The sequence below is a fragment of the Cydia strobilella genome, chromosome 5 (genome assembly GCF_947568885.1).
Source record: "Cydia strobilella chromosome 5, ilCydStro3.1, whole genome shotgun sequence".
Lineage (NCBI taxonomy): Eukaryota > Metazoa > Arthropoda > Insecta > Lepidoptera > Tortricidae > Cydia > Cydia strobilella.
In genome coordinates, this window is record NC_086045.1 from 2,256,764 (window position 1) to 2,273,532 (window position 16,769).

General features: G+C 36.7%; 1 protein-coding gene and 1 long non-coding RNA gene across 2 annotated transcripts in view; one reads left to right on the forward strand and one right to left on the reverse strand.

Moving 5' to 3' along the window:
* Positions 1-15,777, forward strand: part of LOC134741310 (cytochrome P450 4d2-like) — a 46,438-nt gene extending 30,661 nt beyond the window's left edge. The window contains exons 6-11 of the mRNA XM_063674058.1: positions 2,121-2,317; positions 3,351-3,460; positions 3,868-4,001; positions 13,099-13,199; positions 13,587-13,769; positions 14,942-15,777. Coding sequence (XP_063530128.1) covers positions 2,121-2,317; positions 3,351-3,460; positions 3,868-4,001; positions 13,099-13,199; positions 13,587-13,769; positions 14,942-15,096 — 880 coding nt within the window. The 3' untranslated portion in view covers positions 15,097-15,777. The remainder of the gene's footprint in view (positions 1-2,120; positions 2,318-3,350; positions 3,461-3,867; positions 4,002-13,098; positions 13,200-13,586; positions 13,770-14,941) is intronic.
* Positions 12,762-16,769, reverse strand: part of LOC134741335 (uncharacterized) — a 52,948-nt gene continuing 48,940 nt past the window's right edge. The window contains exon 3 of the long non-coding RNA XR_010127875.1: positions 12,762-12,773. This is a non-coding gene — a long non-coding RNA (uncharacterized LOC134741335). The remainder of the gene's footprint in view (positions 12,774-16,769) is intronic.

A 16,769-nucleotide genomic window follows, 5' to 3' on the forward strand; every position in this document is an offset into this window, starting at 1 on the left:
CAAAGCCGCACTGGTTTTCTGTGACTTCTGCGAGTTGGAGTAATCGGTTACATATGATACGTTCCCATATCTTCAGGGTATGTGGGATTAGTTTTATCGCCCTGTAGTTCTCGCAAAGTCTAACATCCCCTTTATTTTTATAAAACGGAACCAAAAGACTGTTCCTCCATTCGTCCGGCATTCCATCAGTCAGAATTTTGTTGAAGAGGTTTGTCAGGAATACTACTCCATCCGCCCCCAGTTTCTTCCATAATTCAGTGGGTATACTGTCTGGACCTGTCGCTTTGTTATTAGCCATTACTCGAATGGCGGTTTGCGTCTCTTCTTGTGTTATACAGGATATTGGTCCCAAGATCGGTAACGGCGGTTCGGGGGGGTCTGAGCTAGGATATGTTTCATTGAGTAGCTTAGAGTAGTATTCCCTCCATCTGTCCTGGATTTCTTTGTTAGATGTGAGTAGCTGGCCGCTTTCATTTTTGATGTACTTTATAGTCTTTACATCTTTGGTGTTATTGTTTCTGCACTTTGCTATTCTGAAGATTTCTCGGTCGTTTTTGGCTGCATCGAGTTTGGCGTATAAGTTGTTTTCCGAGCTGGCTTTTGCTTGTGCCACCGTTCTCTTTGCGTCTTTTTTTGCTTCTTTGTAGGCTGTTTTGTCCCCATCATCATTCGTTTGCTGCCACAGCTTGAAAAGGAGTTTTTTGTGCTCTATTTTCTCTTTTACCTCCTCCTGCCACCATTTCGAGTCTTTGTCTCCACATAGTGGTCCTTTTGATACTCCGAGTAGCGTGGTGGCTTTTTGGTTGCAAAAGGTTTGGAACTGTTGCCATATGGCGTTAGAATTGCCATCGGTCTTCATTTCTCGGCAGTGGTTTATGATGTCATTGCACAGTTGTGTTCCCTCCTGGCGCCCTATTCTGTGCCAACGAATTTTTGGTGTCTTGTCCTTCTTTACTTTCACAGACTTTAGCATGACAAATTCTGCGACCAGGATTCTGTGCTGTGTGGTCAAGGGTTCTCCGGGGATTACCTTACAGTCTCTACATCTTTTGAGGCAAGAGCGATTTGTCAAGATGAAGTCTATTTGTGTATGATTTCCTCCACTTTTGTAGGTAATAAGGTGTTGTTGTGATTTAGTAAAGAAGGTGTTGACGATGGCGAGGTCGAAGGTTGACGCAAATTGTAGTATAGTTTCGCCTTCTGCGTTTACATTTCCATATCCCTGATTACCGTGCACTCTTTGATATGTGGTTGAGTTGCTGCCCACATGGCCATTGAAATCCGCACCGATGTACTTAAGCTCATCTAATGGTATTGACTGTAGCAGATCGTGCATGTCGTCCCAGAATAGTTGCTTCTCGACGGTCGAGCAGCCGTTCGACGTTATTTTTATACTTATAAAAAAACCGGCCAAGTGCGATTCGGACTCGCGCACGAAGGGTTCCGTACCATTACGGAAAAAACAGCAAAAAAATCACGTTTGTTGTATGGGAAGCCCCATTTAAATATTTATATTATTCTGTTTTTAGTATTTGTTGTTATAGCGGCAACAGAAATACATCAGCTGTGAAAATTTCAACTGTCTAGCTATCACGGTTCATGAGATACAGCCTGGTGACAGACAGACAGACGGACGGACAGACGGACGGACAGACGGACAGCGGAGTCTTAGTAATAGGGTCCCGTTTTTACCCTTTGGGTACGGAACCCTAAAAACATTTTCACAGATAAAAAAATGTGTTGTTACAAAACGTTTATTTATCTGTATGCTGGCCGTAACGTAATTGCATTTATAGAGGGTTAATGACACGCGTGTAGATAAACGTAATCAAATGACAGTTAAATTTAATAAATAAAACTACCTGCCGGGCTAGCACATGATTGGCGCGACAGTATCTCGCCGCGACATAAACTACCCGTCCCCCTTTAATTCATACAGTCAGTAAAAGACCGGTAGTCTATCTCGTGGCGAGATACTGTCGCGCCAATCATGTGCTCGGCCTACTGATATTGATATGTCTAAGTAAAAGTCTGTTCTGCATTTTAATCTCTATTATCCGGTATTATTTACAAGTATGTAGTTAAAAAACCTTGAACACTGAATATAAACTTTTTTTCAGCGTAAGTCAAATCATGGCGACCAGAATGAGAGACTTGTTCATGGGCAACGATCTGTTTTTCTCCCTGACATCACAAAAGAGGAAACACGACAAAGCGCTCGAGTTTATGAACAGACACACGAAGGAAGTGATCGATGCTAGGAGGAAAGAGTTGAATGTCGCCAACGCTAAGAAGTTGGTTGAAAGTTCGGAGTTAGGTCGGTGAATATCATAGATATAGTATATACAAGTAGTTATAGACGCGCCACCGAGCGACCGGGGGTAAGAGAAAGAATATTCATATAAAATTTGGGCAGCATAGGATTTTTTCTCTTTCACTCTTATAAATTTCGGTATTTCGCCATCGCCTCCTTCCTATGATGGTCGGTGATAAGGAAAAAGCATAGCACTATTCTCTTTCCTCTTATAGGAATCGCAATAAGACTAGCTTTCTCTATCAAAGAGTGTCAGGCCCTTGACAGATACACGAAGGAAGTAATCGAAGCTAGGAGGAAAGAGTTGAATGTCGCCAACGCTAAGAAGTTGGTTGAAAGTTCGGAGTTGGGTTGGTGAATATTTAATTATTTTATTTTCATTCCTCATGCTCTGAAAGTGGGTCATTGTTGTTCTATAGTGTGCAGAAAGTGATACATTTCTACTCTAGAGCATTTTATTTTCCAAGTGCGTTTGTTGTACGATAAGCAACTTAAATATGGTTTTAAGTGGATTTTTGTACAATTTCCATTCTGATATTTAACTCGATGATATTTTTACCTAAATTGCTAATTGTTAATACCCTCAAAAATACTATAAAAGTTTTTACTTAGGCATGTTTTTTAAATACACGTGTATTTAACTCTTCGTATTCAAAATGAAAATATATAATATATGTAGATTGTTTATAGTATGAATTTTCTCAAATGATTTTTACGCCTAAGACCTTAATCTGTTAAACAAAAGCCATTGTTTCTTTTGCGTGAGCGGTCGGCCATTGTGTGTCGTTATCTCTGAGCGCGTGCCATTGTGTCTCACAATGGCACACAACGGCCGACCGCTCGCACCAAAGAAACAATGGCTTTTGTTTAACAAATTAGGGTCTTAGACGTAAAAATCATTTCAGAAGATGCAGACTATACTATCGTCTTATACGTAGCCAACTAGCCAGCCGTAAGGTTACAGGTTAGGTACCTAAGCGTTACAGGTTTTGTTTTTTGTGTTTTACAGGTTATTAGGTTTTTTTTGGTGTTACAGGTATGAAAAACAAGCATGCCTTCCTGGACCTGCTGCTATTGGCTGAAGTTGACGGCAAACAGATCAGTGACGAATGCGTCCGCGACGAAGTCGCCACATTTATGTTTGAAGTACGTATCAATAACTGCTGTAAACGGGGGGCGCCCCCGCAATCCTGACAAAGAACCAAAAATCCTGACATGTCAGGGGAAATCCTGACGTATGGCAACTTTAAATAGGACTGACTTTACTTTTAGGGTTCCGTACCCAAAGGGTAAAAACGGGACCCTATTACTAAGACTCCGCTGTCTGTCTGCCTGTCTATCTGTCTGTCCGTCTGTAAGCTGTATCTCATGAACCGTGATAGCTAGACAGCTGAAGTTTTCACAGATGATGTATTTCTGTTGTACAACAAATAGTAAAAACAGAATAAAATAAATATTTAAGTGGCTCCCATACAACAAACGTGATTTTTTTTCCCGTTTTTTGCGTAATGGTACGGAACCCGAGTCCAACTCGCACTTGGCCGGTTTTTCAGGGTCACGACACAACCGCGTCGGGCACAGTGTACGGGTTGTACTGTATTGCGAATCACCCAGAAGTGCAGCGGAGGATTGTAGAAGAGCAGAAGGAAGTTTTGGGCGGCGACCTAACAAGAGATCCTACCTTTAGGTATGAAAGTCAAAGTTTTTTATTCTCATAATATAAATTTATCGGATATCTTTTGTTTCCCATAAAGTTTTAAGTCATAATGTATTGTTTGTCCGCATTTTCGTTAGTCATAATTTGGTTTTTCTCAGAAACGCGTTACTTTTCAGGTTTGCCACAAAACAAACCTAAACCTATCTATAGGATAACCTTACGGAAATCCTGAAAAGTTAACGGTTTCAGAATTATGATTAATGATAATCTGACAATCATTACATTATGACCAGGCATCGTAAACTGCGAGCGAAATCCATTGAAATGACGTATGACAACCTGTAGGCCGAGCACATGATTGACGCGACAGTATCTCGGCGCGAGATAGACTACCCGTCTCTTACTAACTGTATGAATTAAAGGGGGACGGGTAGTCTATGTCGCGGCGAGATACTCTCGCACCAATCATGTGCTAGCCCGGCAGTTACAACCCTAGTACTTCAATGGATTTCGCTCGCAGTTTACGATGCCTGATTATGACTCAATAATTATGTCAAACAAAGGGATCCGAAATTTACCTTATCTAATAGACCTGTACCAATAACTTCTGAGGTTATAAGAATATTAATGTTGCTTATTTTTTATATATAGTTTCCAGACCATATACTAAACCTAAAAATAATATTTTGTGTCATCCTAGGTATTTGCTTAGGTAGAAATTTAGGTATTTCTTTTTTCAATCAGCATTCTGTAAAAAAAATATTCGAGACGAAATTCTTTGTTTCCCTGTAAAGGCAAAGTGGCTTCCGACGTACACACGCATTTTGTGTCATTTTCATCCACGGCTATAATGGCATTTAATAAATACCTAATATTGATCCTAAAACGCCTAAAAAAATATTAGAGTCGATAAGTGAAGTGTTGTACTTTACAGAACATTGTTATATGTTATTCAAACAAATCTGTGTCAAATTCATCCACCGCTTTTATTTAAAAAAAATTTTTTTCTAATTAACACCCTGTATCTGCCACAAAAAAAAATTCATATTATTAAGTTTACGTCTACAATATTATAATACCACATTGAGACATCATTCATAATTTGGGTCATTTTGATCCACGGTTTTTTTACTATCTGGCAAAATAAAACTCAATTGAGCAAGAAGGGCGTGCGCGGGGAAGGGTACCTACGCGGGTGGGGTGCTCATTATACTTGCCGCAATATCAGCTGGCGACTGAGATCTTAATACTATCTCCTTTACCCTTGTTAAGACCAACCAAGAGTGAAAGAGATGGCATTATGAGCTGTCTCGCCACTTAGTTTTGCGATACAGTGTATTTATTTCATTCGGAGGCATAATTACATTGTCTTATCAATCTTACCGTAGTAGGTATATAAATATAATTAAAAATAAACTGTAGGCTGCACTCCTCATACTGACCAACATTTGTGACGTTCCTAATCAAAAGGTACCAATTTCTCTGACAGGTTATTTGTATAAAGATATAATCAAATTTCGTCTTTATGGTAAACGACAAAGTGGTACCTACCTTTTGATTGAGAATGTCAAATCAGCGACTTAAAAAATACTTTTGTTTCGATTATTAGTAGACTTTTTAAGTTTATTTTAAGACGCAATTTATTGCGATTTTTGTTATGTTTAAGCGTGGCAAGCAACATTAATTACAATGATGATGATGTTCATTAAATACAATATTTTTTCATACTATACTGAACTGTCACCCTATACATGAGAATGAACAGCGCCCTCTTGACAATGATCATATATTACTGGTCAGGCTTTAATATGTGTCATAATTTAGTAGTCCCCTTTGTGGATTCTAAGTTTCCGAGTTACAGCAGTTTAGTGAAAGCGTTTTTTTTTTAATATAAATTAAGGGTTGAATAAAGAGGAAAGAAAATTTGATTATTTTTGCGCTACGACGTACGGTTTAGTAGATACAGCCCTATAAAGTTTTTTTTATTGTTTTTTTTTCTTTTTTACATTGTGTTTTTTGTATATTACTTTGGGGTTTTATAAAGGGGAACGAAAATTTAATTATTTTTGCCCTACGACGCATGGTTTAGGAGATCAAGCCCTATAAAAAAAAATCTCTTTTTTTTTGCGTTTTTTTGTGTATAAATTAATGGTTATATAAAGGGGACCGAAAAGTTGATTATTTTTGCGCTACGACGCACGGTTTAGGAGATACAGCCCTATATAGATTTTTTTCTTTTTCTTTTTTAGGTTTTTAAATCTTAATTAAGGGCTTCTTAAGGGGAACGAAAATTTGATTATTTTTGCGCTACGATGCACGGTTTAGGAGATACAGCCCTATAAAGTTTTTTTGTTATCATTTTTTTCTTTTTTTTTCTTGTGTTTTTGTATATTATTTTGGGGCTTCATAAAGGGGAAAGAAAATTTTATTATTTTTGCGCTACGACGCATGGTTTAGGAGATACAGCCCTATAAAGATTTTTTTTTTTAATTTTGCGTTTTTTTAAATATAAATTATGGGTTGCATAAAGGGGAACGAAAATTTTATTGTTTTTGCGGTACCACGCACGGTTTAGGAGATACAGCTCTATAAAGTTTTTTTTCCTGGTTTTTTTTGTTTTTTTTTAAGTATTATTATATATTATATAATTACGGGTTTCTTAAAGGGTTTTTTTTTATTATTATTGCGCTACGATGCACGGTTTAGGAGATGCAACCCTATAAAGATTATTTTTGTTGTTTTTTTTTTCATTGTGTTTTTTGTATATTATTTTGGGGTTCCGTAAAGGGGAACGAAAATTTTGTTATTTTTGCGCTACCACGCACGGTTTAGGAGATATAGCTCTATAAAGATTTTTTCCTGTTTTTTTTTTTGTTTTTTTTTTAAAGTATTAATTAAGGGTTTCTTAAAGGGGAACGAAAAATTGATTATTTTTGCGCTACGATGCACGATTTAGGAGATGCAGCCCTATAAAGATTTTTTTTTTGTTTTTTTTTTTTCATTGTGTTTTTTGTATATTAGTTTGGGGTTCCACAAAGGGGAACGAAAATGTGATTATTTTTGCGCTACGACTTTTAGGAGATACAGCCCTATAAAGTTTTTTTTGTTTTTTTTTTTTTTTTATTGTGTTTTTTGTATATTACTTTGGGGTTCCGTAAAGGGGAACGAAAATTTTATTATTTTTGCGCTACGACGCACGGTTTAGGAGATACAGCCCTAAAATGATTTTTTCCCTCTTATTCTTTTTTGCGTTTTTCAATCTTAATTAGGGGTTTCTTAAAGGGGTTTTTTTAATTATTTTTGCGCTACGACGCATGGTTTAAGAGATACAGCCCTATAATGTTTTTTTTTTAAATTTTGCGTTTTTTTTTAAATATAAATTATGGGTTGCATAAAGGGGAACAAAAATTTTATTATTTTTGCGCTACGACGCATGGTTTAGGAGATACAGCCCTATAAAGATTTTGTTTTTAAATTTTGCGTTTTTTTTTTTAATATAAATTATGGGTTGCATAAAGGAGAACGAAAATTTTATTGTTTTTGCGGTACCACGCACGGTGTAGGAGATACAGCTCTATAAAGTTTTTTTTCCTGGTTTTTTTTGTTTTTTTTTTAAGTATTAATTACGGGTTTCTTAAAGGGTTTTTTTTTTATTATTTTTGCGCTACGATGCACGGTTTAGGAGATGCAACCCTATAAAGATTTTTTTTGTTGTTTTTTTTTTTTTCATTGTGTTTTTTGTATATTATTTTGGGGTTCCGTAAAGGGGAACGAAAATTTTGTTATATTTGCGCTACCACGCACGGTTTAGGAGATATAGCTCTATAAAGATTTTTTCCTGTTTTTTTTAGTTTTTTTTTTAAGTATTAATTAAGGGTTTCTTAAAGGGGAACGAAAAATTGATTATTTTTGCGCTACGATGCACGATTTAGGAGATGCAGCCCTATAAATATTTTTTTTTTTTTTCATTGTGTTTTTTGTATATTACTTTGGGGTTCCGTAAAGGGGAACGAAAATTTTATTATTTTTGCGCTACGACGCACGGTTTAGGAGATACAGCCCTAAAATGATTTTTTCCCTCTTTTTCTTTTTTGCGTTTTTCAATCTTAATTAGGGGTTTCTTAAAGGGGTTTTTTTTTATTTATTTTTGCGCTACGATGCACGGTGTAGGAGATACAGCCCTATAAAGTTTTTTTATTTTTTTCTTTTTTTTCATTGTGTTTTTAGTATATTACTTTGGGGCTTCATAAAGGGGAACGAAATTTTTATTATTTTTGCGCTACGACGCATGGTTTAAGAGATACAGCCCTATAATGATTTTTTTTGCGTTTTTTTTAAATATAAATTATGGGTTGCATAAAGGGGAACGAAACTTGTATTATTTTTGCGCCACCACGCACGGTTTAGGAGATATTATATCTATATATATAGCTATAATAGCTCTATAAAGTTTTTTTCCTGGTTTTTTTTAAAGTTTCAATTAAGGGTTTCTTAAGGGGAACGAAAATTTGATTATTTTTGTGCTACGATGCACGGTTTAGGAGATGCAGCCCTATAAAGATTTTTTTGTTGTTTTTTTTTTCATTGTGTTTTTTGTATATTACTTTGGGGTTCCGTATAGTGGAACGAAAGTTTTGTTATTTTTGCGCTACCACGCACGGTTTAGGAGATATAGCTCTATAAAGATTTTTTCCTGTTTTTTTTTTTTTTAGTATTAATTAAGGGTTTCTTAAAGGGGAACGAAAAATTGATTATTTTTGCGCTACGATGCACGATTTAGATGTAGCCCTATAAAGATTTTTTTTTGTTTTTTTTTTCATTGTGTTTTTTGTATATTAGTTTGGGGTTCCATAAAGGGGAACGAAAATTTGATTATTTTTGCGCTACGATGGTTTAGGAGATACAGCCCTATAAAGTTTTTTTTTTGTTTTTTTTTTGTTGCGTTGTTTTTAAATATAAATTAATGGTTACATAAACGGGACCGAAACGTTTATTTTTGCGCTACGACGCACGGTTTAGGAGATACAGCCCTATAAAGATTTTTTCCTCTTTTTTTCTTTTTTGCGTTTTTAAATCTTAATTAGGGGCTTCTTAAAGGGGAGCGAAAATTTTATTATTTTTGCGCTACGACGCATGGTTTAGGAGACACAGTCCTATATTTTTTTTTACAATGCATGTGCTCGAAAAGTGCGTTTCCTACGGAGCCATATCGTGCGGAAAGTACTGCTTTTCCGCACTAGTGCTTTTTGTTTTCAATTTTTTTTTACAGTACATATGGTGCTACTTTCTCGCACTAGTGCGGAAAAGAGCACTTACCGTGCATATGTCGAAAGTTTAAAGGGCCATATGTACTGTAAAACGTACGATACACGTGCGAATAGGTAATTCGCAACTCGTGTCGATTTAAAACACTCCTTATAATAATTAAACTTATTTGCCATGATATGTTTTTTTATTTACTCGCACAATGCATAGTAAAACATTGTATGATACACGTGCGTAAAGATGATTTCCGCACTTGTTGCATAAATAGCAATTTTTTTTTATCAAAGAATGAAAGAAAGTCACGGTATTAATAACCAAATTTTACTTTAGTGGTACCTTTTCCCTATCACTGTCACAAATGTATGTGGCGTTCACGTAAACGCGATATTTTTAAGATTTCCCTGCGCAATGTTGCCAGCTCGCTCGCAAATCAAACATGTACTTACAGTTCTTTTGCATAATGGTGACATTGTACAATATCTATAAGTTTTAAATAGGTAAAAGATAATTCGACGCATTCTTTGCTTGCTTGATTTTTTTGTTGTTTTTTTTTTTTTCATTGTGTTTTTTGTATATTATTTTGGGGTTCCGTAAAGGGGAACGAAAATTTTGTTATTTTTGCGCTACCACGCACGGTTTAGGAGATATAGCTCTATAAAGATTTTTTCCTGTTTTTTTTGTTTTTTTTTTAAGTATTAATTAAGGGTTTCTTAAAGGGGAACGAAAAATTGATTATTTTTGCGCTACGATGCACGATTTAGGAGATGCAGCCCTATAAATATTTTTTTTTTTTTTTCATTGTGTTTTTTGTATATTACTTTGGGGTTCCGTAAAGGGGAACGAAAATTTTATTATTTTTGCGCTACGACGCACGGTTTAGGAGATACAGCCCTAAAATGATTTTTTCCCTCTTTTTCTTTTTTGCGTTTTTCAATCTTAATTAGGGGTTTCTTAAAGGGGTTTTTTTTTATTTATTTTTGCGCTACGATGCACGGTGTAGGAGATACAGCCCTATAAAGTTTTTTTATTTTTTTCTTTTTTTTCATTGTGTTTTTAGTATATTACTTTGGGGCTTCATAAAGGGGAACGAAATTTTTATTATTTTTGCGCTACGACGCATGGTTTAAGAGATACAGCCCTATAATGATTTTTTTTTGCGTTTTTTTTAAATATAAATTATGGGTTGCATAAAGGGGAACGAAACTTGTATTATTTTTGCGCCACCACGCACGGTTTAGGAGATATTATATCTATATATATAGCTATAATAGCTCTATAAAGTTTTTTTCCTGGTTTTTTTTAAAGTTTCAATTAAGGGTTTCTTAAGGGGAACGAAAATTTGATTATTTTTGTGCTACGATGCACGGTTTAGGAGATGCAGCCCTATAAAGATTTTTTTGTTGTTTTTTTTTTTCATTGTGTTTTTTGTATATTACTTTGGGGTTCCGTATAGTGGAACGAAAGTTTTGTTATTTTTGCGCTACCACGCACGGTTTAGGAGATATAGCTCTATAAAGATTTTTTCCTGTTTTTTTTTTTTTTAGTATTAATTAAGGGTTTCTTAAAGGGGAACGAAAAATTGATTATTTTTGCGCTACGATGCACGATTTAGATGTAGCCCTATAAAGATTTTTTTTTGTTTTTTTTTTCATTGTGTTTTTTGTATATTAGTTTGGGGTTCCATAAAGGGGAACGAAAATTTGATTATTTTTGCGCTACGATGGTTTAGGAGATACAGCCCTATAAAGTTTTTTTTTTGTTTTTTTTTTGTTGCGTTGTTTTTAAATATAAATTAATGGTTACATAAACGGGACCGAAACGTTTATTTTTGCGCTACGACGCACGGTTTAGGAGATACAGCCCTATAAAGATTTTTTCCTCTTTTTTTCTTTTTTGCGTTTTTAAATCTTAATTAGGGGCTTCTTAAAGGGGAGCGAAAATTTTATTATTTTTGCGCTACGACGCATGGTTTAGGAGACACAGTCCTATATTTTTTTTTACAATGCATGTGCTCGAAAAGTGCGTTTCCTACGGAGCCATATCGTGCGGAAAGTACTGCTTTTCCGCACTAGTGCTTTTTGTTTTCAATTTTTTTTTACAGTACATATGGTGCTACTTTCTCGCACTAGTGCGGAAAAGAGCACTTACCGTGCATATGTCGAAAGTTTAAAGGGCCATATGTACTGTAAAACGTACGATACACGTGCGAATAGGTAATTCGCAACTCGTGTCGATTTAAAACACTCCTTATAATAATTAAACTTATTTGCCATGATATGTTTTTTTATTTACTCGCACAATGCATAGTAAAACATTGTATGATACACGTGCGTAAAGATGATTTCCGCACTTGTTGCATAAATAGCAATTTTTTTTTATCAAAGAATGAAAGAAAGTCACGGTATTAATAACCAAATTTTACTTTAGTGGTACCTTTTCCCTATCACTGTCACAAATGTATGTGGCGTTCACGTAAACGCGATATTTTTAAGATTTCCCTGCGCAATGTTGCCAGCTCGCTCGCAAATCAAACATGTACTTACAGTTCTTTTGCATAATGGTGACATTGTACAATATCTATAAGTTTTAAATAGGTAAAAGATAATTCGACGCATTCTTTGCTTGCTTGTTGCTTGTTGTTGTGTTGTTTGCGTAACTTCTTTTAATAAGTTGCGTTAATTTGGCGCACAGGCGAAGTAAACATGCGTTGCGTACGGCAAGGTCACGCCGCGGCCCCACCCTGCACGGCCTCCGTTGCCCATTCAGACCGCCCGCTAGCTTCGTTCGAACGCAAATAATATTTTTGTAATATTTGTTTAAGCAGTGGATGCAAGTGACACAAATTCATACATCTTATTTATCCCGCATTTCAAATTAATAAGATGTAAACTCTAATATCTTTAATATTCTTTTGTAACGGTGACAGCCTGTTACATAAAAATCATCAAATATCTTATGAAGCTATGCCTTAATAAGACACAAAATCATTTAATGGACCTATTTAAACGATTAAATTCGACCTAAGTAATTTTTTTTAACTCTAATTTTTTTTTGTGTCATTTAGAATATTATGACATAGTATCAGATTGCAGTGGACGTAATTGACACAAACTATGTTTTCACACTAAAAACACTATCCTAAATGCAACACAGTTACATGTTTTCTCTCGAATATTTTTTTCTCCAAAATAATTCAAAATAAAAAATAATTACCACAAAATAACAAATTACTAGAAAAGCAAATTATATATATGACACAAAACAAAATGTAAGATTTACATCTTAACAAAGTATTCATAAGCGAAAACAGAATTGACTTTAATATTTTTATAACCTAGGGGTCAAAATATAGCCAGCGGTACAGGTCTATAAGGTCAATGTTGCGAATGTGGGTCACACTCTTTTTCTTACTCTTACAAGCTCCTTTGTCACTTCTAACTAAACAGATATTTTCAGAGTAATTGAGATAAACGGTAAAATCCCGCGTCTTTTCTTGCGTCGCAAAATTCGGGCGGCGCGCCATATCTTTGTCGCCTTCTAATACCAGGGTGCGTCAACGTGCAATCGTTAACGCTCCGTGCGAACGAAACGTAACTGTCCCTGTCGCACTAGTGTGGAAGAGTGACAGAAAGAGATGACTACGATATACTAGATAGGCTACGGAGCGTTAACGATTGGCACGTTAGCTACGCGCCCAGGGACTTTACGCGCCTCTTTTAGTCCTAAAAATTTACTCTAGTCCGAAAACGAAAGCCTGTATTTTTTACGAAACCAACTGCAAACTTCAAAACTAAAGGGGAAACCTCATTAAGTCTCCGGTTTCAAAGCTTTTTATGTCATTACATTCGTTTCTCTCTAACAGCGAGCTTCAACAGATGAAATATCTAGAGTGCGTGATCAAGGAGAGCCTCCGCTTGTACCCATCTGTGCCCATGATCCAGAGAATGGTTTCGAAAGACGTCGGTAAGTATCATAATATTCGTTTCTATCAGTGAGTTTCAACAGATGAAAGTATCTAGAGTGCGTGATCTAGGAGACCCTCCGCTTGCATCCATCTGTACCCATGACGATCCAGAGAATGGTGTCGAAAGAAGTCGGTAAGTATCATAATATTCGTTTCTATCAGTGAGCTTCAACAGATGAAGTATCTATAGTGCGTGATCAAGGAGAGCCTCCGCTTGCATCCATCTGTGCCCATGATCCAGAGAATGGTTTCGAAAGACTTTGGTAACTATTTAAGCACTTAAGTAAACTACTTGACTGTAGTCCAGTACCACAACTGTGGTCCGTAAGTCCTTGTATCTTGTATTTAATATGGTCTGCGTTTTTTCTATTAACTATTTCTTCCAGAAATAGGAGGCCTGCGGTTCCCAAAGAACACCACGGTAATGATCAACATATACCGCATGCAACGGAACCCCGATGTGTTTGAGGACCCCCTAGCATTCAGACCAGAACGATTTGAGACCTCCAGCAGTGCCAAGAACGCGTTCAGTTGGATCGCGTTTAGCGCTGGACCTAGAAACTGTATTGGTGAGATTTTTTTCCTACATAGGTACGCTACATAATTACACTTCAACGATGACGAGCACGACGGATTTACTACTAAGAGGAAATGGGACGACCGCTTCGCCATACAAATGTAATCCCCATTTTCCTCTCTGAATATTAACGTTATAGAAAGTATGTTTACACAATTACTGATAAATAATGAGTCCGCATACCTTACGTCATATTACTTCTTCCTCGCGTTATCCCGGCATATTGCCATGGCTCATGGGAGCCTGGGGTCCGCTTGACAACTAATCCCAAGAATTAACGTAGGCACTATTTTTAACGAAAGCGACTGCCATCTGACCTTCCAACCCAGAGGGGAAACTAGGCCTTATACCGGGCTTTACGTTGAAAAAAAAAACGATGTGCCGGCTACAAAATACGAAAAACCATTTAAATTTCTATACACATGTCAATGTCATTAATTAACTGACACTCAAAAAGCAAAATAACCATTTACACAATGAAACATGCAGGCTATTCATAAGATTTCATATCTGAAAACATAGTGCGCAGTATTAGTACGGTTTCCTCATGATGTTTTTCCTTTACCGAAAAGCAAAGATAGATATAACTCCGTAATAGATGGATACAGTCTAAGGAAAAAACGTGCCTCGAAAATAACGAAAATTTGATTCTCGATCAGAGGGCGCCACTAGTTTTGGCCTACACTCGTATAGAGGGCGTTGACATTTTCGTTTGTTATTTATAATTTTAACGCATATCAGTGAAAGAACATGGGTCAAAATCATAAAAATAATTAATGCAAATAAAAAAAATCATTTATCCATATTTAAATACATTTTATCGTATTTTTATAAATATTTATTTTTAGTTTTAAAGTGTGTCGACAGATGGCAGTGAATTTACTGGGGTTACAAAATTTACTATGACAGTACCGCTCTAGTATAAGTTACTCTATGCCGAAAAGCAACTGGTAAGTATCAAATATACAAATTTCAAATAAGTATGGAACGTCTATCTGAACACTTCACGCATACAGAAAATAGTATGATTACCAGTCCGCTGGACGATGTTGGCCTGTCAGTTGTTCTGAACTGTCAAACTTTTGTTATAACTGACAGGCGGAATGATAATCAGTGGGCCCCTTTAGGAAAGTTTGTCACCGGCCGGCCTGTTCCTTTTTTCAGGTCAAAAATTTGCAATGCTGGAAATGAAAGTGACCTTAGCAGCCATCGTGAGGAACTTCGAGCTGTCTCCGTGCGGTGATGAACCTGAGCCTTGTGGGGACCTCATACTGAGGTCTAGGAATGGGGTGCATGTCAAGATGATGCCGAGGAATTAAGAGTTGCGAGTCGACGACTGTCTTACCACATCACATTTCAAAATAATTAAATCACTACGGTTACACACTAGTATTATATCTATACACACACACACACACATGCACACACTTTCACACACACACAACACACACACATACACGTTTTATTTCAATTTTTGTAAATTCTATTGTTTTGAGTGCACTAATCTCTCAACATTATATGTATATAATTTTGTTTTCAAATTTAATTTTACTTCATTGTAATATAAATTGTATGTTTAACTTTACTTTAGCTAAAGTTCATACTAATTAATATCTTGACCTAAATATTACTTCAAATGATATGTTCGGTTACTATTTATAAACCCTTAATAGTTAGTAGCGGGGTCTTCTGTCACAAGTATTTACAATACTTATAAGGAGATTCCAAGCATAACTAAATTTTATTGTAAATTGTGAAATGTTGTAACCAAAAATAAACAATTTTTTCATTTTTTCATCATTGATAACTATATTGTCCCGGGTAGATTAGATTAGATTAGATTAATTTATTTCTTATTGGGAATTACATTGTGCAGGTTGCGGAATATTTCTAAAAAGTAAATAAAAATCCATGAAAGGAAACTTTCGTTTTGGAAGTGGAAAATTTCGATCCCCATACAAAATTATGAAGGTAATTACCGTTAAACGTTTAAACTAAAAGTTTCAAATAAATAGGTGTCAGTCTTATGATAAAACACCTGTGGCGATGTAAAAATAAAATGTTTATATTTATTCCAACAATTTGTGTTTTAGTTTCAGTAACATTCAACATAATTAATTATATAATTTAACCTTTTGGACGCCAATACTTACTTACTTACTGCTGTGGCGCGATGACCCGAAGTGGATCTTGGCCTCCGACACCAAAGACCGCCATGCTACTCTGTCCAAAGCCGTTTCTGTCCAGTCAACGGCGCTAAGTTCGCTGAGGTCTTTCTCCAGCGGTACCTAGGGCGTCCAGACGGTCTTCGGCCACTTGGTACTCCAGAGAATGCCCTCCAGACTGCGCGATCTTCCCCCATCCGGACTACGTGCCCGAGCCATCGGAGCCTGGCGGCTTTCGTTTCTCCGACAATGTTCGGCTCGGACACCAGATCTTCAATCTCCTGGGTCTTGCGGAGTCTCCAGGTTCCATCCTCTCGACGTGTGGGTCCCAATATCTTGCGGTAGATTCTCCGCTCGGCTACCAGCAGCGCGCGCTCCTCTTTTTGTGTTAGTGTCCAGGCTTCGCATCCGTACATAAGAATTGGCCTTATGACCGTTTTGTATATTCGAAGCTTCGTGTTCCTGGTCATTAGCTTGGACACTAACACTTTGTGCAGGGCAGCAGCACAGCGTAGAGCATTCTGGATCCGGGCTTGTACCTCGCCCTCTCTCTGGTTGGTATCTGTGACGATGCATCCAAGATACTTTGAACCTCTCCACGCCATTGTATGAGGTATCTCCCACTGTGAGGCCTTTCCTACGAATCCTTGTGTTTTTGTATCTCTTCATGTGAAGGTACTCAGTTTTGTCGTGATTCACTCGTAGGCCCACCTTCACAGCTTCCCCCTCTAATTTCTGGACAGCTCTGCGGACATCGGACATTTTGGACGCCAATGACGGATAATATGTCGGCACCGCAGGTCCAACGCCAAAGACCGATTAATCGG